Raw genomic sequence first — 26,369 nt, forward strand, 5'->3', positions numbered from 1 at the left:
GCTCCACTCCCTAAACCAGAGGTGTCTTCTGCTTTCTGACCAGTGGCCACCTGGGCTGGGATAGGAAACCGATGAGAGAGAGGAGGTTCCCCTGCCCCCAGGCCCTGGGGTTTCACAGCAGCCTCCCGCCCTAGCCACACACCCGATCGCCTGGTTCTCCCACGCTGCCTCGCTCCCGAGTGAGCCCAGCGAGCTGTGAGGGCCACCCTCCCCGGGGCCTTCCACCCTCCTTCCATGCCCAAGACACCAGGAAACGAGAAAGTACAGTATATACCTTTTTAATTTCTTAGATCGCAATCTGACAGGATGTTCTGTTGACAGAGCATGAACGTTCTGTCCTGCATCTTACCTGCTGTTGAACGAGATGGTAACACGGGCCACATCTTTATTTCAGCCCTTTCCAGAAGCAGAAAGGACTCTATTGAATTACAATTAATATTCTGGAAGTATGAAACTTCAAATTAGTCTTCTGGGAAGATGCAGGGCTGAACAATGGGCTGATTAGGGGTTGTTTTTCAGGACTGCTAAAGAATGTTTACAGTTAGAATCAATGTCATTATTCCCTGAACATTTAAAAAATGTGCCAGCCCCGTGGCCAAGGCCGAGGGGTTTGCTTATGCCCACATCCCCCAGGGCCTCTGAGTGCTCGGCAGGAGTGGGCTCACACACAAAGGACCCGGCCTTTATTTCCAGGCTTTATTTCATTGTTTAAAATAATATTTTTCCACAGCTTAAAACATAACATATAGCTTAACATTTCCAGTGGCTACCCTCTAGAACGTAATATTTTCTTTTTTGGAAAACAGACAAAAAAAAAAAACAACTTCAGGCTCTGGAATGAACACTTGAACAAGAATGTTCAGGATGGAGGGAGCTTTAAAAGTGCAAAATAAAAAAATGGAAAGCCAGAGGGGCTAACTTTTCATGAGTTTTTGGGGGGCAGTTTATTTTACATTTGGGTTTGTCCATGTAGGTCTCTCCCTGGGTATGCTTTGCCATTCCCTTTTCAAGATTTTATTTTTAAGTAATCTCTACTCGAACTTACAACCGCGAGATCAAGAGTCACGTGCTCTACCTCCTGAACCAGCCAGGCGCCCCTCCATTTCACCTTTAGTTCTGAAGATGACCACCCCTGACCTCTGACAAGCTGAGAAGTTCAGTTCTGCAAAGTAGGGAGTATAAAGGAAGACACACAGACTCCAGCAGCCGTCCAGATCCAATCGGTTTCCTGCCAATGGGCCTTCTGTGTGAAAGAAAGAACTGATCAGATGGCCCTCGACCCTCTGCTTGTTCTGGTACTGCCACCCCGCTTCCTCATGGCCCTGGGGCCTGGCTCCTCGGACTGCTGCCTGCGGAAAGGACCCGTGTGTGTACAGGAAATGGCCCGAGGCTGAGGATCTTCTCTGTGGCAGGCGCTCCAGCTACAAATCAGTTGTGTGGACCAACTGCTCTCTTGCCTTTTGAATCAAGCAGTGCCTTTAGAGTCCTTCTGGAAGGTCACAGAGCTCCTGTCTGACTGCTCCAGATCTCTTCTTGTAACCTTGGATTATTTAGAGAAATGCCTCTTACCAACTTCTCCAGGCAACTTCTCGTTTGCCACATGGCAAGTAGAACAGATGCAGACATTGAGGACTTAAGGAAAAGAGGGAATGTTCTAGCTCTCCTTCATGTCTGCAGGGGTGACTTTGCAGGTGGAGGCTGGGGACTTAGCTCCTGACCTCGGCCTCCACCGTAACTGGGGTGGTGCCTTTGGTCTGTAGATAAGAATGCTGGAGAGAGAAAGGAGAATGGAAAATAAATTCATGCCTACTTTAGAGCTTACCAAACGGAAGGTGGGATGGAGACACTTTCAGGTAAAAATGGTGACTCACAAGCCAAGAGAATGAGAGCCGACGCCAGCTGTGATCCAGTCAGTCCCTCATTTCGCCTGAAGCCCCAAGACCCCAGAGCGTTTTCTCACTTGGTAGCGCTCTGTAGAGGGCTTATTGCTTTCCAGATCCTTGAAGAATCCTCACGCTTGGGGAGCTCTATGCATTCGTGGGCTTCACGTGATACCCTGACTGTGAGGTAGGTGAGGGCCAAGCGTTCCTAAGCCCACGTGAGAGAGCACGAGGGCCTGACTTGAGACAAAGCCTTGGTGACGGGGGGAGGGAGTGCAGAGATCCGAAGCCCCAGCTAACGTCCTGGTCATACCACCCCCCATGCAGGCTCACTTTCACACAGGTACCGTTACCCAGCCTGTCCGGGAGCCATCTGGACACCAGCTGCTGCCCCCAGTGGCGATGAACATGTGGGTTCCTCACACTGGCCTAAGTTGGGGCCATGGAGGGAAAATCCGGTTAATGTTGGAATAAGAGAGGAGGAGAAAGGTAATCTTCTGCCTATTCCTGTTTCCAGTGCTGGTCCCACAGGCACGAGTGAAGCTCCCCTCCCTAAAGCTTCCGGCCCAGGGCCTGGGCCTGCTCCGAGCACCTCACTAGGGCCCCGCAGCAGGCTCACAGCCACCTCCTCTGCTCGGCAGGCGGCCCATCGAACGTCTCACAGCAGCTCCCACAGCAGAGGGAAAGAACACGGAGAGCCTGTCCAGTGCTGGCTGCACGCTCAGTCCGGACATGCTCTGGCCTCGGCCCCGGGGACTCCTCTAGCAGCCGCCCCAGAGCGTAGGGAGCAAGAGTCCTCAGCTCCAGTCGATTTTGTTCACATCCACAGTGCCTTCAGGAATGGCTGGCCGAGGCCGGGCAACAGGAGGCTGTGAGGGTGGATCGGCCAGGTTTGCTCCTTTTGTTGGAAAAATAACATTTTCCTCTTGAGGTAGGAATGTAACTGGGTGCAGCCTTGGCTAACACTCAACACCTTGCAGTTCCATCTCCTCAGTGGTGCTCTCTGCAAAGCAAAAGATAAGCCCGTCAGGTGCTGATCAGCCACGGGTGGTTTCTTGGGGATACCAGGCTAACAGGCACCACCTCCAGCCATGAAAGCGTGATGGATGATCACAGGGCCCAGAGAATTACCTTTGAGTTTGTGTCTCCTCCTCTGGAATTTATATGCACACTTATTACACACCCACATGAGGCTGATTAACAGTGCGGCCACCGCAGCGAGAAAAGCAAGGAAGACAGCAACAAAGTGGAGGTCTTCATAGAGGATCTCTACGGGGCAGGTAGGGGAAGGGGAAGACAAGGTCCCTTTTAGTATCATGAAGACACGCCCGCACATGCTGGCAGTTCAGCGGGGTGCCCGGGCCCCCGTCTTACCTGACACATGCAGCACGATGGTGCCAAACTGGCTTCTCCCCAGGCGCTCCGTCACTGTGATGACATAGTAGCCAGAATCCCTCACGCTCACACTGAAGAGCTGGATGGAGCCATTGTCGAAGGTGCAGAGTCTGTCCTTGTGGCTTTGGGAGATGTTGGCCTGGGTCCCTGGCTGCCACTCCACGATCTTCTGCGCTCCCCAGTTGGACGTATACTTCCACTCGATGGTGGGGATGCCGTGGCAGGAGTACTCAACCGAGAGCAGGATGTCTTCTTCCACCGTGGCATTGATGGTGGGCTGGGGGATGTACAGTGACACGCCCTGACCTGCAGGACGGAGTGCCAGATGGGGGGCAACTTACATATGAACTTACAGGCCAGTGAGCTGCCATGATTCGTTAATTTATTTAGCAGATACTTACTGAGGGCCTGTTACATGCCAGGCTGTCTTCCAGATTCTGGTACTGGCACCACAGTGGTGAAGGTTATAGACTGAATATTTGTGCCCCCCCCCACCCTGAAATTCCTATGTTGAAGGCCCAACCTCCAGCATCACTATATTTGAAGATGCAGCCTCCAAGGAGGTAATGGAGGTTAAATGAAGTCATAAGGATGGAGCCCTGATCCAAAAGGATTACTGTCTTTATAAGAAGAGACACCAGAGAGCTCTCACTCTCTCTCTCATCTCTCCACAGGGATGCAAGGGGGAAATGAGAGAAAATACTCAGAGGTTGCAGAGAGAAGGTGACTGTCTACAAGCCAGGAAGAAAGCACTCACCAGAAACTGAACTGTGCTAGGACTTTGATATAGGACTTTCCAGCCTCTGGAACTCGAGAAAATAAATTTCTGGTGCTTAAGCCCCTTGGTGTGTGGTATTTTGTTATGGTTTAAGACCGTGAACAAGACACAAGGTTCTTGTATCCTGGATGAACAGTGCACCTCCCTGGAGGCTCCATTCTATAAGGGAGACATACCATGGTGAAATAAAGGAGATCAATTTAGACAACGACGAGTGCTTTAAAGACAATACAACAGGGCACTAGTGAGCGGTGGGGGCGGAGATGGCACGTGGCATTAGAGAGAATGGTCAGGGAAGACTCCATGGAGGAAATGACATTTGAATGGAGACCTGAAGGACAGGCAGGCAGCATGTGGAGACTCGCGGGAGGAGCATCTCGGGCAGAGGGAGCAGCACAAAGACTGAGGTGAGGGCAAGTGCGGGTGTGTCTGGGGGACAGAAAGAAGGCCAGCATGCTAGAGTGCAGTGAGCAATGGGGGGCGGGGGTGAGGCCGCAGAGCTGGCAGGAGGCGGGCCGTGAGGGTTAGGGATGCGGTTTCACTCGAGGCTGATGGGAGCCATTGGAGGGCTTAGGCAGGAGGTAACATTCTCCGTTAAGCTTGAGAACGTGTGCTGTGGAGAACATTCTGGGGGTGAGGGGACAAGAGCCGAAGCAGGACGAGCAGTCAGGTGGCTGCTACAGGGCACAGATAAGAGATGGACGCCTTGCAGAGCGTGAACGGTGGTCTGATTTAGGCTATGTCTTCGGCAGCAGGGAGGACAAAACGCGCTGACGGACTAGATGCGGGTGTGGGTGAGGCAGAGGCACGGAGCAGAGGTTTCTGCACATGTGCAGATGTGTAGCAGCACCGTCGACTGAGGTTATGTGTATATGCCCTCGTACAGGTATTACGTAGGTACCACGCCCAGGCCCCGCGCCAACCACTTTACACACATCGTCTCATTAAGGAAGGTCTCACACACAACCTCCTGCAATTCTATCAAGCACAGAGCAAGCCTCATTGTCGACAGGACTGACTAGCTTGTCAAAGTTCATTCTGCAAGGCAGAGAGTCACACAGGGCTGCCGGCTCCACAGCTCACATATTCAAGCTCTAAGCTTGAATCAATAGTCAATGGTTCGCGGTGGAGAGCACAGAATGTAACAAATGCCCCCACACCCTGAGAGGACTGGTCAGACTTGGCTGGAGACTGGATAATGAACAGGGCAGGACTGAAGCTTGGAGCCCAGCCCTTGGTTTCCACCTCCACTTCCTGTTTGGTCCCCCTCAATCTTTGAGGGCCCAGTTGCCCCAAGCCCCTGCCGTGTGGCTCCAGGTAACCACACCTGCTACTTTTCCAGGCATTTCTCACTGTCCTCTCTCATCCCCAGCACGTTCCATTAGTGTTCCTCTCCCAAGGCTCTTGGCTAGGTGACTAGAAATCATCTGATAAACCTCATGCTGAAAAATTGGAATGTGGTAATGGTTTTCAAGAGTTACAATTGCCAAGTAACAGAAATACATTTTCTCCCAACTCTATTTTGAAACATGTTAAATTCAGAGAAAAGTTTTGAAAGGCAAGTACAATTAATATGTACCCTCTCCTTAATTTACTAGTTATGAACATTTTGCCACATTTACTCTTTTTCTCAGGAAGAAAACAGAGGTCAAATTCCAGGTCAGCCCTTCGAGGCAGGAGTTATGTATTTTCTTCATCTCCGTGTCCCCTAACACAATCCCTGACACATAGTGATTGGTCAATAGGTGTTTGTTGAGTGAATGAATAACTGAATGACAAAATATTTATAACAAGAAGGGTGAGATTTCCTGATAGAAAGGTTGCTGCTGAAGTGGTCTGAAAAATTAGCACATCTAAAAGGTAACACACATATAAGAAAGAACTATAATTTAGTCAAGACTTTATGTGCCAGTTATTAAAATATATACTTATTGTACTTACCAATCATTCCCTAATGTTTTACATAAGTCAGCAACATGCCCATGTAACTAGGAAATGGAAAAGATGGGACTTGAGTGCAGTTCTGATTCAAAGCCGTGTTTTTCCCTAAAGACACCACCAAAATATTAGGAATAATAAATGAATTCAGTAAAGTTTCAGAATACATAATATATAGAAATCGGTTGTATTTCTATGTACTATAATGAAGCAGCACAAACAGAAATCAAGAACACATTTCATTTACAATTGCACTAAAAAGAATACCTAGGAATAAATTTAATCAGGGAGATGAAAGACCCCAGTGAAGAAATCAAAGAGGAAATAAAAAAAAGAGACCAATAAAAATGAAAACACAACAATCCAAAATTTGGGACACAGCCAAAGCAGTTCTAAGTGGGAAGTTTATAGCAATATAGGCCCACCTCAAAGAAACAAGAAAAATCTCAAATAAACAATCTAACCATATATATAAAAGGAATTAGAAAAAGAACAAGGCCCAAAGCTAGTAAAAGGAAAAAAAATAAGGACTAGAGCAGAAATAGAGACTGAAAAAAACAGTAGAAAATATAAATGAAACCAAGAGCTGATACTTTGAAACAATAAACCAAATTAATAAACCTTTAGCCAGACTCCTTAAGGAAAAAAAAGCAAAACAAAAAACCAAAACCAAAAACAAAAGAAAAAAAGAGAGGACCCTATCAAATCAGAAATGAAGTAGCAATAACAACCAACACCACAGAAATACAAAGAATTATAAGAGATTATGAAAATTTACATGCCAACCAATTGGACAACCTAGAAGAAATGGATAAATTCCTGGGAACCTGTACTCTTCCACAAATAAATCAAGAAGAAATGGAAAATCTGAACTGACCAATTACTAGTAATAAAATTGAGTTGGCGATCAAAAAACTCCCAACAAACAAAAAGTCCAGAACCAGATGGCTTCACAGGTGAATTCTCCAACACATTTAAAGAAGATTTAATACCTATTCTTCTCAAACTATTCCAAAAATAAAAGAGGAAGGAAAACTTCTAAATTCATTCTATGAGGCCAGTATTACCCTGATACCAAAACCAAAGACACTACAAAAAAGAAATAAGAGAGAGAGAGAGGGAGAACTACAGGCCAGTATCTCTGATGAACATAGATGTAAAAATCCTCAACAAAATATTAGCAAACAGAATTCAACTATACAGCAAAAAAGTCATTCACCACAATCAAATTGGATTAATCCAAGGATGCAAGCCTGGTTTAATATCTGCAAATCATTCAAGGTGATACATCACATTAACAAGAGGAAGGATAAAAACCACATGATTATCTCAATAGATGCAGGAAAAGCATTAGACAAAGTACAACATCTGTTCATGATGAAAACCTCAACAAAGTGGGGCTAGAGGGAACATATCTCAACATAATAAAGGCCACACATAAAATCCACAGCCTATATCATAATGGTGAAAAACCGAAAGTGTTTCCTCTAAGATCAGGAATAAGCCAAGGATGTCCACTCTCACCACTCTGATTCAACACAGTACTAGAAATCCTAGTTACAGCAAGCACACAAGACAAAATTAAAAGGATCCATAGTGGTAAGGAAGAAGTAAAATGGTCACTCTTTGCAGATGACATGATACTATATATAGAAAATCCTAAAGACTCCACCAAAAAACTATTTGAACTAACAAATGAATTCAGTAAACTTGCAGAATATGAAATTAATATACAAAAATCTGTTGCATTTCTATACATTAATAACAAAGTAGCAGAAAGAGAAATTATGAAAACAATTCCATTTACAGCAGCACCAACAAAAATAAAATACCTACGAATAAATTTAACCAAGGAGGTGAAAGGGCTATATTGTGAAAACTATCAGACATTGATGAAAGAAACCGAGGATGACAAACAAATGGAAAGATATACCATGGATGGGAAGACTTAATAGCATTAAAATGTTCATATTACCCAAGCAACCTACAGATTCAATGCAATCCCTATCAAAATGCCAACAGCATTTTTCATAGAACTAGAACATAAATAATCCTAAGATTATATGGAACTACAAAAGACCCTGAATAGCCAAAGCACTCTAGAAAGAAGAACAAAGTGGAAGGTATCACAACCCCAGATTTCAAGATATACTACAAAACTACAGTAATTAGAACAGTATGATATCGGGGCACCTGGGTGGTTCAGTTGGCTAAGCAACTGCATTCAGTTCGGGTCATGTTCCCAGGATCCTGAGATCGAGTCCCCTGACAGGCTCTTTGCTCAGTGGGGAGCCTGCTTCTCCCTCTGCTTGTGTGTGATCTTGCTCGCTCTCTGACAAATAAATAAATCTTAAAAAAACAAACAAAAAAAACCACAGTATGACATGGACACAAAAACAAACACAGATCAATGGAACAGAAATATAAAGACCAGAAATAAACCCACGGTTATATGGTCAATTAACCTATGACAAAGGAGGTAACATTATACACTGGGGAAAAGACAGTCTCTTCAATAAATGGTGTTGGGAAAACTGGACAGCCTCATGCAAAAGAATGAAACTGGACCACTTTCTTACACCATACACAAAATTTAGCTGAAATGGATTAAAAACCTGTGAGACCTGAAACCATAATACTCCTAAAAGAAAACAGGCAGTAATCTCTTTGACATTAGCCTTAGCAACATTTTTCTAGATACGTCTCCTCAGGCAAGGGAAACAAAAGCAGAAATAAAGACTAGGGATTACACCAAAATACAAAGGAAACCATTAACAAGAGAAAAAGGCAACCTGTTGAAAATATTTTTAAATGACATATCCAATAAGACGTTAATATCCAAAATATATAAGGAACTTACAGAACTCACTACCAAAACCATTAAAAAAAATGGATAGCAGATATCTGAATCACCATTTTTCCAAAGAAGACATATAGATGGCCAATAGACACATGAGAAGATGCTCAACATCACTAATCATCAGGGAAATGCATATCAAAACCATAATGAGGGATCACCTCATACCTGTCAGAGTGGTTAAAATAAAAAAGATAAGAAATAACAAGTGCTGGTGAGGATGTGGTGAAAAAGGAACCCTCATGCACTGTTGGTGGGAATGTAAATGGGTGTTACCACTGTGGAAAACAGTATGGAGGTGCTCAAAACAAAACAAAACAAAAAAACGTGAAAATAGAAATACCATATGTTCCAGTAATTCCATTGCTGAGTAGTTACGTAAAGAAAACAAAAACACTAACTTGAAAAGATAGTTTCACTTCTATGTTTATTGCAGCAGTTTTTACAACAGCCAAGATATGGAAGCAACCGTGTTCTTCAATAAATGAATGGAAAAAGGAGTGGCAGAGTGTACACACACACTGGAATATATTAGTCATAAAAAAGAATGACATCTTGCCATTTGCAACAATATGGATGGATCTGGAGAATATGATGTGAAGTGAAATAAGTCAGAGATATTCAAATACCATATCATTTCACCTATATGTCAAATTTGAAAAACAAAACAAATGAACAAACAAAAAGCAGAAACAAACCCATAAATACAGAGAAGAAACTGATGGCTGCCAGAGGGGTAGGAGTAGGGAGATGGGCCAAATGGGTGAAGGGGAGTGGGAGGTACAAGCTTGTAGTTATGGAAGAAGTCATGGGACGAAAGGGAAGGCACAGGGAATACAGTCAATGATACTGCAGTAGTGTTGTATGGTGACAGATGGGAGCTACACTTGTGATGAGCACAGCATAACAAAGACCTGTCAAATCACTACATTGTATACCTGAAACTAATGTAACATTGTATGTCAGTTATACTCCCATAAAACAAACAAACATACAAAAAACTTTTTTCCACTTCACTTTGTGGCATCCATCTATTTATGTTTTTGGATTTCTCTGACCCCAAATAGGAGCAGTTGGAATAGTGATTACGGTAAGATTCAGAGAACCACATTTAGAGCTCATGACAAATCTGTATCACAACATATGTGTATTTCATATACACTGTGTTAAACATGTTGGTCAACGGTACTGGTAGACTAGTTTCCTAGGATACTATCAGCACTTTCAATACCCTTAGGGACCTTCATTTTAAGCCTTTTAAGTACTCTGGACCAACAAACACAACTGAAAAGCAAATAAACAAAAATAACATCCCCAAGTTTCTGAGGTGCTGATATACCTGGAAACTGGCCAACTAGACTGTTGGTTTCTTTATTTTCTCTTGACCCTAAAAACCTCCTCCTAATCAGGCTCAGTCAGTTAAGCATCAGACTCTAGGTTTCAGCTCAGGTCATGATCTCAGAGCTCTGGGATTGAGCCCCACAGCGGGTATCCTGCTCAGCGGGGAGTCTGCTTGTCTCCCTCCCTTTCTGCCCCCCCTCCCCTGCTCTCTCAAATAAATAAATCAATCTCAAAAAAAACAAAAACAAAAACAAAACAAAACCCTCCTACTAACCAGGCATTTAACTAGGTTTCTGGAGCAAAGAGTTCCTTCTATGTATCTACCACATATAATTAGTAATAAATTGTCTATAGCAAAGATGGAAAATTAATAGTTCCAAGAACTCAAAGGCAAACTACTTGTCACCTGCTTAAGAAGTTGAATTAATGAGTAACCACCTCTGCGCCTCATGCTAAAATCATTCAGAACAAGTTAGAGAAAGCTAGTACCTACACCAATACTCAGACCTGGCTCAAATGTTCTATTCAAGGAGGTTGGTTCAATAAATGAGATTTTACTTGTAAAATGGAGGCCAGGCAGCCGTTAAGCAGCATGAGTTTTGTACAGACAAGGAAGAATACCTACAACATGCTACTAAGTTAAAAAATAAATTTCTAAAGCAGCATACATTTATATTTGTATAAATATGTACATATGAACAACAGAAAAATCTAAGGGATTGCCCCTTAGAGACTGGATGGCAATGGAATTTTTTCTAAATTATACATTTATATAATTTTGAATTTCAGTTATTGAAATAAAAAATAAAATGTATTTTTTTTTAAGATTTTATTCGACAGAGACACAGCAAGAGAGGGAACACAAGCAGGGGGAGTGGGAGAGGGCCCTCACTCCCCCTGCTTGTGTTCCCTCTCTTGCTGTGTCTCTTTGTCGAATAAATAAATAAAATCTTTAAAAAAAAAAATTCTCCTGATCAGACCAAGCAAGCTGGTGGGCAAAGTTTAAAAAAAGTTTCAAAGTTGACCTTGCTTTACATCTTCACTTGCATTCTACGTGAAAAACAGAGAAGTACTAAATTCTACCCATTTCCCAAATTGATGCAGATGCCTCCTTTAAGGAAGGAGTCACAGAACTAAAGATTTTAGCGGCGAAGTCACTGGAACACGAACCCAGGGGCTTCCTGAAAGCCTGACTTACCTGGCCCTGGGGAGACCCACTTAGAACTAATTGGAGGGAAAGTACCAGCAGGTGAAGTCAGCTACAGAGCAATGGGCTGGAACAGAATACTCAGAACGAATGGTTCCTTATGCCTTTTCTGACACATAAATTACCAAGGTTGTATTTGGCGGCTTCAAAAAATTGATGATTTAAGATGGATAGATTTCTGAAATCGCAAGAAAGGTCCATACTATTCAGAGCACAATTTCGATGAACAAGGGTATCAAGTAATGGTGAGACAGGTGGCTGACGCAGCCTCTGGGTTTCGGGGGTCATGGAGGGGACGCCTTAATTAGGACAACTGGCGTGAGCAGGATCCATGTGGTTCAACCCCAGCACCTCCTCGCTGTGAGGCGTGGAGAAATACCCTCACCTTCCAGAACAGAGAGTGGGAAGGCCTCCGGAGGAAGGCTGCGAGGCCCACGGGACAGGACATGTGTGAGGCCCAGCAGGGCACAGCATGTAGGCCCCCATGCTTGCCTTCCTCAGCTCAGGTCTGTGCCACTGGCCTCGAGGGTGACCAACCCTCCCGGTGTGCCAAGCTCTGAGACTTTTCCCAGGATTGGGGAGTTTCAGGGCTAAAAGCAAACCAGGACAGCTGGTCACCCTGAGACTTAGAAATGTCAAAGAGGAAAGAGAAAACTCCAAGGGATACAAGAGCAGATTTCTGAGGCCCCCAGGGGTGGAGCGCAGGGGCAGAGCTGGGGGAGGGCCAAACCTACCCTTCCCTGACCCCTCTGGCTTCCTAGCTCATCTCCACAGTCAGCAATCCCACCGCACCCGCTCCCCCAGTCACTGAATGCTGCCCCCACCCACCATCGCTTGCTCCGCCCCAGGGCACTGGCTTGGGGTGCTGGCTTGGGGAACAGTATCATTATTATTATCCCCATTTTACAGAGGAGCAAATGCAAGTTCACTGAGATTAGGGAATGTGCGCCACGTCACAGTAAGTGGATGAGCCAAGAATGAAATCCTGTGTACTCTTCACTGTCCGGGTAATGAGCCAGGAAGCTTGCAGGAGCTGGGGAAGGGAGAAGACACGCGTTGAAACGGAAGCTTGCAGAATACAATTTTATTAAAGCATGGGAAAGAGAGAAAGTGCAAGCTGGGCTGGGAGAACCGTAAGCCCACCCAGGGCGACAGGACTCAGGATCCTCAGCTCCCCAACCTGCTGAGTAAGAAGCACAGGTAATAGCCTGAGGGATCTGTGACAAGCTGGAGACTGTGTGTGGGAGTTAGCCCTCGGGCAGGGCGGACCCAGGGCTGGTATTCAAATAGAGGCTCAGCAGGATCTGAACTGGGCTTCTGGAAGGGCCATCTGGCAGCAGATTTATCCTTTACACACATCACTTGCAAGGCCTGGAGCCCACCACCTGGGCCAGTCCTATGAACCTTCTGGAGAACCCACGTCTGGAGCCCAAACAGTGGGGGGCAGCCTGAGGCCCTGCACTGGGGTGGTGGTGGGAGGAGCAGGAAGGACACGTGTGCTTGGTAGGTCTGCCCTGGAACTGTTTGCCGTCATCCAGCTCAGAAGCCGCAGAGCCCAGCACAGTGCCTGGCACTTTGTGGGCACGCACAATATCCTGGTACCAACCAACAAATAAAGACATGCGTGCTCTGCCTGTCCAACCGCTGCCCCTTTGGAGAGATCAGGGACAGGGGAATCTGTTGTGGAACTGACGGAGGTGCTGGTGAGACCCCCTATCCAGCCCCAGATCTGTTTAGGGTCAAAAGCTCAGAGGAGAAACAGCAGCTTCAAGCTACAACTGAAACATCCACGTCGCTAACTTCTGTCACTCTTGAAATGAGCAAGCCTGGAATTTTGGAAACAGAGTTCCATGTAGGAGGCCCTCGGAGCCAACTCCAAACATCGGGGCTTTTGGGTTTAGACGCCATGGACAGTGTTGAAGACCGACCTCTGCACACAGTTTACAGGCTATCTATCCTCCTGTTAAGTCAGGTAGTAATTTCCTCTCTCAGTGCCTGATTACTCAGAGACCAAAGCTCAGCTCGTCCCCGATGGAGCTCCCTGGTGATCCTGCTGGATAATGGCCTTGGGGAGTCCCAGATGTCAGCCAAACCCAAACAACATGGACAGAGGCAGGTTTAGGCGAGGCTCGCAGACTGCTCCCCTTCATCAGCTTCCTGTCGTTGTACCCCAACCAGAAAATAGATATATTTATTCCTGCAAAATAGCGCTAGCCACCATTGCTGTCGGCAACCGCCCGTGCGGTACTAGCTGTCCTAGGCAATTACCACTGCCCAGCAAAACCCAGGCTGGGAAAGTTGAATGACCGGGCCGCTATCAGCTGGGAAAGATGAAGAATTTTGATAACGTTATGTTGTCAGAAGTATGCAGAAGTCACACTCAAACATTACTGTGGGGATTGTAAATGGGTGTAATCTTCTTGGAGGGCAATACGGTAAAATCTATAAAAATTATTAGCCCAACCCTCGATCTAGAAACTCCACTTTTATGAACTGATCCTACAAGTGATAAAGGGCACATAGAGGTAGGTTTTGTCACTGACGCAGTTTGGGTGACTGTAGCAGCAAAAGACGGGAGACATCCTATGTGCTCACTGGTAAGGGACCAGTAAAGGAAAACGGGCCCTTACGCTACTCATGACATTTCTGACACCAGCTACCTGGAGTTAGTGCCCATGCCACAGGTTAAGGGTCAGTCTTACAAGACAGCCCTGCTCCAGACACCGACCACAAGTCCACAACCCCCGTACTCTGACCAACTGGCTATAAATCCGAGGTTTCCACCACCCCCTCCTCAGGTTCAGAATTTAAGAAGCACTTTACTATTATCTGTTTACTATAAAGGACACAACTGGGGCGCCTGGGTGGCTTAGTCGGTTAAGCGTCTGCCTTGGGCTCAGGTCATGATCCTGGGGTCCTGGGATCCGAGTTCCACATTGGGCTCCCTGCTTCTCCTCTGCCCCACCCCCCCCATACTTGAGTACGTGCATGTATGCACGTGTTCCCTCTCTCTGAAATAAAAATCTTTTAAAGAATATATAAAGGACACAACTCAGGGACAGTGACATGGAAGAGATGCATAGGCAGGTATATGGGACTGGGTGTGGAGCCTTCATGCTCTTTCGGGGCGTACCACCCTCCTAGCATCTTGCTGTGTTCACCAATCCAGAAGCTCTCCAAACTTCCTCAGTTCAGGTTTGGGGGGAAGTTCCCTGATTTGGGAAGAACTGATGACATCATTGGCCATTGGTGACTGACTCAATCTGAGCCTCTCTCCTATCCCCAGAGGCTGAGGGTGGGGAGGGAGGTTAAGGCTGACAGTTAACCCTCTAATCACACAGTTAGTTCCTCTGCCAACCAGCCTTACTCTTCAAGAGTCACCTCGTTGGCAAACAAAGATTTCGCACTCTGGAGATTCCAAGGGTCTTAGGAAGTTTTTGTATCAGGAACCAGGGAGTAAGACCAAATATTATAACAGGAGAGGCCCCCATCACTCCTATCACCCAGGAAATTACTAGGATTTTAGGGGCTTTGCTTCAGGAACCAGGCAGAGGAGACCAAATATGAATGTTCACATTCTAATACTACAGAGCCATTTAAAAAATGTGATACATCTATATGCACTGATATTGTTATGTCAAAAATCATGAAAAAGCACAAGGCAGAACAGTACATAGAGAATACTTCCATTTAAGTAATGATATGTACGTACACACACACTGGCTCATCCGTATATGCACAGAAAATCTCCTGGACAATTCTCTAAAGACCAGGACTGTGGTGATCTTTGGGGAAGGAGTGGGTGTCTGGGTGGAAGAAAGTCTTACATTTCACCTTATACCCTTCTGAAAAGTTGGGACTATTTTAGCAAGTTTGTGAATTACCTAAAAAATAAAATATAGCATGATCCTAAAAATAAATAAAATGCATGCCAAGATTGGGTCTGAGCCGCAGGTTTTTTGCATTTGAAATTGTAATTCACGTGTGCACAGTTAAAGCGCTTCACAGGCACTGTCCCCACCTGGGAGGCCGGCAGGAGGCTCGAGTTAAAGAACTATGTTTTTGCCTCACTTGCTTATTTGATCATTACTTTGGAATGAGGGCATGGAGGCCCGGAGGCATAACACAGAGGCCAAGATCTCGCCAAGTAGAAAATCAGAGCTCACTCTGGAACCCAAGGCGCTTTCAGTGTCCCCACAGCTGCCTCTGATAAAATAAAACGCTGAGCATAGAGGTGGAGATTTACACCTCTTTTATGTTTCCCAAAATAGCACAAGGCTCAGCGCTGGTAGAGACTTTAAGACCCATGTTACTAGAAGCAACAAACAGTCCCCCTTACCTGGGCTTGCCAGATCCGGAGCTGCTAGCCACATGTCATTTTTTAAGATTTTATTTGAGAGAGAGTGAGAGATCACAAAGGGAGAGGACGCGGGAGAAGCACACTCCCTGCCGACTGATGTGGGGCTGAATCCCAGGACCCTGAGGTGGTGACCTGAGCCCCAAAGGTAGCCACTTAACAGACTGAGCCACCCAGGGGCCCCCCCACCCCAGTCTTTCTTCTTCATTCTTCAAACATGTTAGCAACTCTACTGGGGGCTATGGCATCTTTGGAAGTACTTCCAGGACCCCCTGGACAACCCATCCAGCACCCTTGCCTACCAGAACATTCTCCCTCAGCTTCCAGTGAAGCAGCCTCTCGGAGCACAGCCTTCTCTCATTCCTGTTTACCGTTCAACTGCTCCCACCGGCCTCGTCAGTCCTCCCCCTCCGACTCCCGCCACTTCTCCCCATCCACAATCCTCACCCTCCCCAGCCAGCCCGGCTTCCATGGCCCGTCCATGGTCCAAGCACTCTTGCCAGTTCTTTAAACTCCATTGGCCTCTGCGTTTTCGTCATATCTGCCCAGACCTGGGTCAACAACGCTCCACTTCCTCTCTGCTCAAACCTGAGCAGTCAACACCGAGGGAGACCATCCCACAGCAGACACTCCCACAACAAAGCACAGGGCTTCCCGCCTACATTCATGAACATCACATTCAAGAGGGCCCTCCGTACTGCCAGTCTCTCGATGGTTTTTTTTCATGTAAATTATACTCCCTTTTCCACGATTACTCTGACCAGGTCCCTCCAGTCTCTTTAGACCTCCAAATTCCTCTTCATTCTCAGCTAATGAACGCCTCCACCTGGACACTGCGGCCCACCCCTCCTACTTGAAACACACTTGCGCCTTCTGGGCCGTCACACTCGCCAGGTATCCTGGTGTCCCTCCTGCTCCTTCTCGGACCACAGGATGGAAGCTCCACAGGCTTTCTAAGAGGGTAGCTCTGCCTTTTTCTCAGATGCCGGGAGGCACACCTGGCCGCTGGAGCTGAGGGTGGCAGGGTGCGGGCCAGGGTATGCTCTGTGTAACCAAGAGACCCCGGTGCTGTGTGGACAGCACCACACCCCGGCTGGGCCACTCTGCACTGCTCTTTACCTCTCTGACCTGCCATTTCCTCATTTGTAATTAGAGACCATTACCATTCAGCTGTCAATGATCCAATTTGAAATCTGAAATAAAAATCTTTTAAAGAATATATAAAGGACACAACTCAGGAACAGTGACATGGAAGAGATGCATAGGCAGGTATATGGGACTGGGTGTGGAGCCTCCATGCTCTTTCTGGGCGTACCACCCTCCTAGCACCTTGCTGTGTTCTCACACCACCATGTGGGTGTGAGAATTTGACAGCCAGGAACAATTCCAAAGGTCATAGGAGGAGCTCCCTTGCCTGATTTCTCACCCAGACAAAGCTGGGATTCCAGGCCATGAGAATTCAATCCAGTCTCTTTCATTCTGAGCACTTAGGCAGGAGAGCAAAGGGATTAACATTTACAGAGCACCAGTTCGGGTCACTCGCTCTGTGTGCAAGGCCATTGTTAATTTGGTGCTTGAGGCACTGCAGGCAATGTTTCTCAGAGCCCTCCCCCCACCCCGACCCCAGAGGGCCTTTCAGTCTCCCCGGCCACAGTGGACTGGACCAAGGTGGGTCACTTGAGCTCATCTACCCATTCCCACCATAGCTGAGACTCCTAATTGAATCCTGACATCCTTGTTTGAACATTAGATCATCTGGGGAAGCTTTTAAACCTCCTAACCCAGGGGCCTCCTGGGTGGCTCAGTCAGTTAAGCATCTGCCTTCAGGTCCAGTCACGATCTCAGGGTCTTCAGAGTGGGGCTCCCTGCTCAGTGGGGAGCCGGCTTCTCCCTCTCCCTCTGCCTGCCGCTCCCCCGGCTTGTGCGTTCTCTCTCCCTCTCTCTTGCTCTCTCTCAAATAAGTAAAGAAAATCTTAAAAAAAAAAATCCTACCCCAGACTAATGAATTCAGAATCTTTGGGGGGCAGTAGGGGCAGAGGGAGGAGGGTTCAAGACCTCTGTGATTTTTAAGTCCCCAGTGTGCAGCCAAGATTGGTAACTACTGAGTGAATCACACGAAGGGGTCAGCAGCTGAAGCTCGTGGCCCTTCAAAGGGGGCACTTAACAAAGCCTAAAGCCAAAGCAATGAAGGGCTGCCAGGTGAGAGAGGAGTGTTTGAGGCACCTGTGATAGCCCTGTCAATGCGCTATCAGGGGGAAAAGAATTTTTCTGGCATCCCTCAAACTTTCTCATTTCTAGCGGTGCTTTGGGGTTGGGGAGGAATTCCACTGCCCTCCACCTCGTCCAGCATATAATGCGGTCATTCTCAACATGGGGCTGCGTTAGAGTCACTGGAGAGCTCCTTGAAATGAAGTGGCTGGGCCCCCTCCCATTTCTACTTCAGTAGGTTCAGGGTGAGGCCTCAGAGTTGGCATTTCTGACACGTTTCTAGGTAACGCTGCTGCTGGTCCCAGGGCCACACGGTTAGAACTTTGGCAGTTCCAGTTCTGCAAGCCCTTGGGGCACAGGGGGCACTGAGGATGCTCCCAGCATCCCTGGAGGCCAGCCCCTCCTCTCCTCCAACACCACTAACACCACTTACACCACGCAGGGGACCCACCTCAGCTGCCGAAATTCTCATCCTGGAGAAGGGAAGATGTGGGCCACCTGGCCATGGAATGACGATCAGTGGCAGGTTCTGGTAAACAGAATTGAGGCTGTGTTGGTATAATGGATGCATTCATGGACTCTGGAGTCAAAATTTCGATCTGCCAGTAACAGTCGTGTGATCTGGGAGTTAAATTCCTTAGTTTCTGTCACCTTCAGTTACCGTACTTATGAAATAAATATACTGTAATAGTGCTGTGCTCACCTCCTGCAGCAGAATGAGGTTTCAGTGAGACCATACATGTAGGGAGCTTAGCACAGTTTCTAACACTTGGTGATCGCTCAAGAAATATCAGCTAAAATTAATAAAAATTCTTTGAAGATCCACTGAGCTGCTCACGGAGGTAGTGAGCTCCCCATCCCCAGGGGTGTGTAAGCAGAAGCTGGAGTCGGACCGGGGATTGAAGCAGTATATTTGAGACTGGGAGCTGACATGTTGGTGGAGGAGCCTGGTCCTTCCAGCCCAAATCACATAGCAGGTATAGACTGGAATGGGCATTTGTAAATCTGTGATTTCCTTGTGGAAATGTGCAGAGACTGGATAACCTGAAATTCCTCCTTGTGGAATTCCTTCTGGAATCTTCCTACCATAAGCAAGAGCCGCCCTTGCTGGAAAGCTGAACTCTTCTGAATGGCCATGGGCTGCATTTCTACTCAGATGCCAAGGAAGCGAGGCACAGTGGAGGCGGCTGGCTGGTCCTGCACAGCCTGGGAGTGGGGCACTGCTGGGTTTCTGCAGGACTCATGGTCGGGCCTGGGCCAGTGCCCAGCCTGGGGAACTGGAAAGTGGAGTTCTCAGGTACCTCTGCAGGTAACAAGAGGACTAAGGAAGAAACGAGGCGCAACATTCTTCTTTGGGAGTTTATAGGATGCCTGAAGGCCCTTGGCAGACGGGTGTAGAGCAATCACAGGATTCAGGCAGACTCATGACAGGGTAGTGTGGTTAGGGTACGAAGCTGCTCCTTCAGAGAGACAAAAGGGCCAATTCCTCTTCCTCCTGCAGATTTTAGTTTAAACATCACTTCTTCCAGGAAGCCTTCCCTAATCTCTCAACAGCAGGTTAGGTTCCCAGCCCTGTGTTACCATAGCAACATGTTCCTAGCAACACACTTATCCCAGTCCGTTGTAATTCCTCTTGATTGATGGCTCATCCTCCTAGATCAGCTGTCAGCTCTGAACCCAGGGGGGATCTGTCTTGTTCGCTGTTGAATCCCTAGGGCCCAGGGCAGTGCCTGGCCCTGTGGGCTTTCCAGAAGCACCTAATGGAATGAATATCTCTAGGCAAGTTCCTCAACCTCCCTGAACCTCAGTTTTGTTACCTGTAAAATGGGGGCTAATTGCACCTACTTGCAGGATTGTGTGCCAGTGAATGGAAAGCAGCTATTGCAGTACCTGGCACAAAGCGCAGGCTCAATACACAGCCACACACATTGCTGTCTTTTAACTGTTATTAACAATTATAAAAACTCAGGAGAGACTGGTTTTTCTCCTCTTCAGTCGGCTGGAGGCTATTATAAGTGATCTTTCCAGACCACACACCTGGCTGTGTCTCCCCTGGTTTGGAAAGACCTCAATGATCTGCTCTCAACTCTCTCTTCCATCCCCATCGCTCAAGACTCTTCCCCACCCAATTCCAGTTCACCAGACTGTGGACCACTCTGGGCCTTTTGTTCCTCTTTCCCAGGGGAGACCCCCCACCTTTCCCAGGTGTGTGCTCACTCAGGGCGCCTCCTCTGCCAGGGCCCGCCCCCCACCAGACTCCGGGGGCACAGTCTCCAGCCTGCCTTGCGTTCACGTTAGAGGAGTGACAGCCCATCTCCCTGCTGGAAGGAGCAGGCAAGCGCTCGCCAGCACCCAGCAGTGTGTGATATGATGGATGGATGCTCATTCAGGCTGGGGCTATCAAACTGAATCGACAGTCTCCTTGACAGAGAGGAATAAGCTCTGGTTCAAGAACCCCTGAAATCCCATCTCAAAGTACATACAAAAGGAATGTAATCCATTCCCCTGGTGAGACTGGGGCAGGGATATTACCCTCGTGGAGAAGGGCAAATCATCAGGGGAGCCTCATGGGAGGTGCCCTAGTCACTGCTTGCTGCCAAAGGACCCACATCTCCCTCCTGAGTCTCTGGTATTAGTGTAAGGGTCTATCCGAGGAACTATTCCAGCACCCTCCACCTAAGATCCAAAGTCTTCCCAAGCTCTATTCCTTTACCTGCTACAGAACGTGTAAGATGAAATAGGAAGAAATTGGCAAGTGTTGGAAGAGCCGGTTTAACTAAAGAGCAGGCCCCCTGCTACTGGAGCAAAGGAAGGAAAGATTGCAATGCTCTGTCTGTGATTTCCTGTTACTCAGAACTTTCTCCCTCCTTGTGCACCTGGCTACCTCCTACGTAGCCTTCCAGGCCTGCTGTTCGAGAGGCCTCTTCCCAACTCCAACCAAGTGAAGTAAATCCCTTTCTCTGTGCTCCCAGGGCAGCTAACATCAAATCATCAGGTTGGGATCTGACTTCCCCCTGGGCCATGCCATCCCCTATTGTTGAGTATCCTTAGCTCCTGGCACAGGGCCTCTCACACAGTAGGTACTCAGGAAATATTTATTGGGCAAAACCAATTCCCAAGCAAAGCAGCCTTGTCTCCTGCCCTAAGCCTGGTGGGAAAGCATCTATTGGTTTGTCAGGATAAAACCATAAATAAGACATAAGTGAGGGGCGCCTGGGTGGCTCAGTCGTTAAGCGTCTGCCTTCGGCTCAGGTCATGATCCCAGGGTCCTGGGATCAAGTCCCACATTGGGCTCCCTGCTCGGCGGGAAGCCTGCTTCTCCCTCTCCCACTCCCCCTGCTTGTGTTCCTGCTCTCGCTATCTCTCTCTCTGTCAAATAAACAAATAAAATCTTTAAAAAAAAAAAAGACATAAGTGAGGGGCGCCTGGGTTTCACAGTCAGTTAAGTGTCTGACTCTTGGTTTCGGCTTAGGTCATGATCTCAGGGTCATGAGATGGAGCCCCGTATCAGGCTCCACGCTCAGTGCAGAGTCTGCTTGAGATTCTCCCTCCTTCTCCCTTTCCCCTTCCTGCTCATGCTCTCTCTCTCTCTAAAAAGTAAATAAATAAGTCTTAAAAGAAAAAAAGACGTAAGTGACACTCAGCTACACAATGGTGGGTGTTCTGAGAACAGAAGGTATGAGAAACATGCACACTTCCTGACAAGCTGTTTCCCTAGGACAAGACTATGGAAGGGACCTAGAAATGGCCTAGTCCAGGAGCACTGCCTGGCCACACATTAGAATCAACCACGGAACTTAAAATCAAAACAAAGCAGTACTGGGTCCTGCCCTTGGAGACACCCACTTAACTCTCTAAAGTAGGGTGTGAGCATCCGTAGGTCTAACGTGCAGACCTTGGTTCTAACGTGCAGCCTTGGCTGAGAACCACTGAACCAGCCCACCCTCCTTGCCCTGTGTGCTCGGAGGAGGTAGGTGACTTGTCTTTGTACAGGGTTTACAGCCAGCACTGGGATCTGTCATCCAGGCTCTTCCTCTTTTGCCAGCTGAGGATTTCCAGGGAAGTCTCAGAGCTGCCAGGTGCCTGTGGGGTCAGCATGGCACAGGCCTGAGCTCCCCCGGGTGCACCTAAGCACGGGGAAAGGCCAATGTGCTTTCTGCCCCACACGTGAGGGAGGAACATTCTGTGCTCCCTTTACGGTCCAGTGTGTCATTTCCCCTTTGGCCCCAGGCCTGACTGTTGCTTCCCCAGCCCAGCAAAGCCGTTACAGGAGAAAACCATTTTCCAACTCTGAACTTGCCAGTCTAGCCTCTCTCCTACTCTCATTTCTTCTGGATAAGTAAATACATTCCTACCCCAAGCCCATTTTCCAGGGAAAACAGGTGCAGGCAGGCCAGGGTCCTGAACGCAATGGACCAGGGAGGTACAGTGTCAGCAGGGTCTGGGAGTGGGGTTTCTGCCAAGATCCTGGTAGATGCTTGCTAAGAAGCTTCCTCTTCTGTTTCTTAGCATGTCCAGATCCTGCCAGGCCCCAAAAGGAATAGTGTGCCTATATTTTGAGTGCCTGCTGTTTACTTAGAATTCTCTTCTCCATCTTGCCCTTTTGTATACACTTTCTCATATTTCAAGACTCGGCCTCACCTCCTCCATGAAGTCTTTCTTACTCCCCAGATAAGCTGCCTCCCAGTGACTGACAGAAGCAACACACATCCTCTCAGGAAGGGCTCAACTTCGGTCCAGGCCAACAGAGATTATAGCAAAGCTATTGATTAGATATTAAAGCATCCTGACTTTAGACAACGTAAAATACATTTTTAAAAAGTCCTACAGCAGGGACACCTGGGTGGCTCAGTCGGTTAAGCGTCTACCTTCGGCTCAGGTCATGATCCCAGGGTTCTGGGATCGAGCCCCACATCAGGCTCCCTGCTCAGCGGGGAGCCTGCTTCTCCCTCTGCCTGCTGCTCCCCCTGCTTGTGTTCCCTCTCTAGCTGTCTCTCTCTCTCTGTGAAATAAATAAATAAAATCTTTAAAAAAAATAAGAAAGTCCTACAGCAGACAGGGAATGAAAAACAACCAAGCTGAACAGCAAAAAGGTAAAAAATAGTAAAAAATGAGAATAGGTTAAGGAAACTCTGAAATCATCAAGTGTAATAACATTTGCATTATAGGGATCCCAGAAGGAGAAGAGAGAGAAGGGGGTAGAAGACTTATTTGAAGAAATAACAGCTAATCTGGGGAAGGAAACAGACGTCCTGATCCAGGAAGCAAAGACAGCCCCTAACAAGATTAAGCCCAGGCAGTTCACACTAAGACATATAATAATTAAAATGACAAAAAGTAGGGGCGCCCGGATGGCTCAGTCAGTTGAGTGTCCAATTCTTGGTTTCGGCTTGGATCATGGTCTCGGGGTTGTGGGATCAAGCCCCGTGTAGGGCTCTGCACTCTGTGGAGTCTGCTTGGGATTTTTTCCCTCTTCTTCTCCCTCTCCTTCTGCCCCTCCCCGCCTCTTTCTGAAATAAATAAGTAAAATCTTAAAATAAAATGATAAAGAATTGAACTTTTAATTTTAAAAGCAGCAAGAAAAAAAAATAGTTACAAACAAGGGTGACTCCATACAGCTACCAGCTGATTACTCAGCAGAAATTCTGCAGGCCAGAGAGAGTGGCATGATATATTCAAAGTGTTAAAAGGCAAAAACCTACAACCCAAAATACCCTACCTGGCAAGGTAATCATTCAGAATAGAAGGAGAGAGTTTCCCACACAAACAAAAGTTAAAGGAGTTCATCGCCACTAAACCAGCCTTACAAGAAATGTTAAAGGGAATTCTTTGAGTGGAAAGAAAAGGCCATCACTAGAAGTAAAAAAATTATGAAAAGTAAAAAATTTCATGAATAAAAGCAAACATATAGAATAGTAGTAGATTAATAGTTACAAAGTCACATAAAAGTAGTAAAATCAATTATACCTACAAAAATTAGTTAAGGGATATGCAAAATAAGAATATGTAAAATATGACAATGTATATATAAAATGTGGAGGGGGGAATAAAATTTAGTGCTTTTAGAATGTGCTCAAACTTAAGCAACTGTCAACTTAATATACACTTCTTTACACATAAGATGTTATATATGAACCCAACGATAACCACGAGTCAAAAACCTATAATGGGGGCACCTGGGTGTCTCAGTCGTTAAGCGTCTGCCTTCGGCTCAGGTCATGATGTCAGGGTCCTGGGACTGAGCCCCCGCATCAGGCTCCCTGCTCCGCGGGAAGCCTGCTTCTCCTTCTCCCACTCCCCCTGCTTGTGCTCCCTCTCTCGCTGTCTCTCTCTGTCAAATAAATAAATAAAATCTTAAAAAAAAAACACAACAACCTAAAAAACACAAAACACAGAGAAAGGAATCCAAGCATAACACTAAAGAAAACTATCAAAACACAAGGGAAGAAAGCAAGAGAAGAAACAGAGAAGAACTACAAAACAACCAGAAAACAATTAACAAAATGGTGTAAGTACACACCTGTCAATAATTACTTTAAATGCAAATGAACGAAGTGCTCCAATCAAAGGACATAGGGTGGCTGAATGGATTAAAAAAAAAAAAAAGACCCATTCATGCTGCTTACAGGAGACTCATTTCAGACCTAAAGACACGTACAGACTGAAGTGAAGAGCTGGATAAACACATACCCTGCGGGGGCACCTGAGTGGCCTCAGCTGAGGGTCCGACTCTTGATTTTGGCTCGGGTCATGGTCTCAGGATCTTGAGATCAGCCCCACAACACTGGGCACTGTGCTGAGCGTGGAGCCTGCCTAGGATTCTCTCCTTCCCTCTCTCTCTGCCTGCACCACCCCCCCACCACTGGCTCACACTTTCTCTCTAAAAAAAACCAAAACATGCAAATGGGAGGGGGAAAAAAAAACCAGGGTAGCAATACTCCTATCAGACATTAATAGGCTTTAAAATGAAGACTACAGCAAGAGATAAAAGGCTACAACATAATGATAAAGATATCAATCCAACAAGAGGCTATAACAACTGTAAATATCTATGCACTGAACAAAGTGTTCCTAAATACATAAAGCAACTATTAAGAGACATAAAAGAAGAAATTAACATAATACAGTAATAGTAGGGGACTTTAACACACCATATACATCAATGGGTAGATGAACCAGACAGAAAATCAACAAGGAAATAGTGGCTTTGAACAACACATTAGACCAGATAGACTAACAAATATGTACAGAACATTCCATCCAAAACCAACAGACTGTATATTCTTTCAAGTGCACATGGAACATCCTCCAGGATAGATCACATGGTAGGTCACAAAACAAGTCTTAATAAATTTAAGAAGACTGAAATTATATCAAGCATCTTTTCCGCCACAATCATATGAAACTAGGAATCAATTACAAGAAAAACAATGGAAAAAACACAAATGCCTGGAGGTTAAACACCATGCCACTAACCAACTAAATAAAGAAATCAAAGAGGAAATAAAAAATCCACGGAAACAAATGAAAATGAAAATACACCAGTCCAAAATCTTTGGGACAGGGCAAAGTAGTTCCAAGAGGGAAGTTTATGGCAACAGGTCTACCTCAAGAAACAAGAAAAATCTCAAATAAAAAATCTAACCATACACATCAAGGAGTTAAGAAGAACAAAGCCCAAAGCCAGTGGAAAGAAGGAAAATCATAAAGATTACAGCAGAAACAAATGAAGGAGACTGAAAAAACAGTAGAAAAAACCATGAACGAAACCAAGAGCTGGTTCTTTGAAAAGAGAAAACTGATCAACCTTCAGCCAGACTCATCAAGAAAAAAAGAGATAGGACTCTATTAATCCAATCAGAAATGAAGGAAGAGAATAACAACCAACACAACAGAAATACACAAGATTATAACAGAGTATGATGAAAACGTATATGCTAACAAACTGTACAACCTAGAATGAATAGATTCCTAGGAACATACATGCTTCCACAACTGAATCAGGAAGAAATAGAAAATCTGAGCTGACCAATTACTAGTAATAAAATTGAATCAGTAATCAAAAAAATCCCAACATGATGATTCATAACCCCTTCGGTGGAAATGGTATTAGAAGATAGCGAACTCTACAACTCGGTACTCTTTTGAGATTTGAGGGTTTCATCCCCGCAGCCACCACCCTCCCTTAAGAGGAAGTAAAGAAAAAGGGAGACACAAAAATGAAAGTGGAAAACTTACTCCAGCTAATCAAAGAATATCAAGTAGCCTCTGACTTGTGATTATGCTAAAGGACATGTCAACATTGTGATGATCTTCTTATTCACTTCTCTGGGTAGGGAAAACAGTGTGGGTTTGTTCGTTTGTTTGTTTAAGTAATGTGCTGCAGGGGGGAGGGATGTTTGTTCTTA

The 26,369-nt window shown here is 46.2% G+C and overlaps 1 protein-coding gene across 2 annotated transcripts in view; it reads right to left on the minus strand.

Annotated features, from left to right (window-relative positions):
* Positions 1 to 2,839: 2,839 nt before the first annotated feature.
* VSTM5 (V-set and transmembrane domain containing 5) overlaps positions 2,840 to 26,369 on the minus strand; it is a 30,889-nt gene continuing 7,359 nt past the window's right edge. For both annotated transcript variants that reach the window (XM_088017937.1, XM_028119597.1), the window contains exons 2-4: positions 3,255 to 3,581; positions 3,012 to 3,149; positions 2,840 to 2,883 (exon numbers count right to left, since the gene is read on the minus strand). In XM_088017937.1, the coding sequence (XP_087874063.1) occupies positions 2,840 to 2,883; positions 3,012 to 3,149; positions 3,255 to 3,581 (509 nt within the window). The remainder of the gene's footprint in view (positions 2,884 to 3,011; positions 3,150 to 3,254; positions 3,582 to 26,369) is intronic.

Source organism: Eumetopias jubatus, unplaced genomic scaffold (assembly GCF_037043125.1).
Source record: "Eumetopias jubatus isolate StellerSeaLion01/CBP00866 unplaced genomic scaffold, mEumJub1_p1.0 scaffold_13, whole genome shotgun sequence".
NCBI lineage: Eukaryota > Metazoa > Chordata > Mammalia > Carnivora > Otariidae > Eumetopias > Eumetopias jubatus.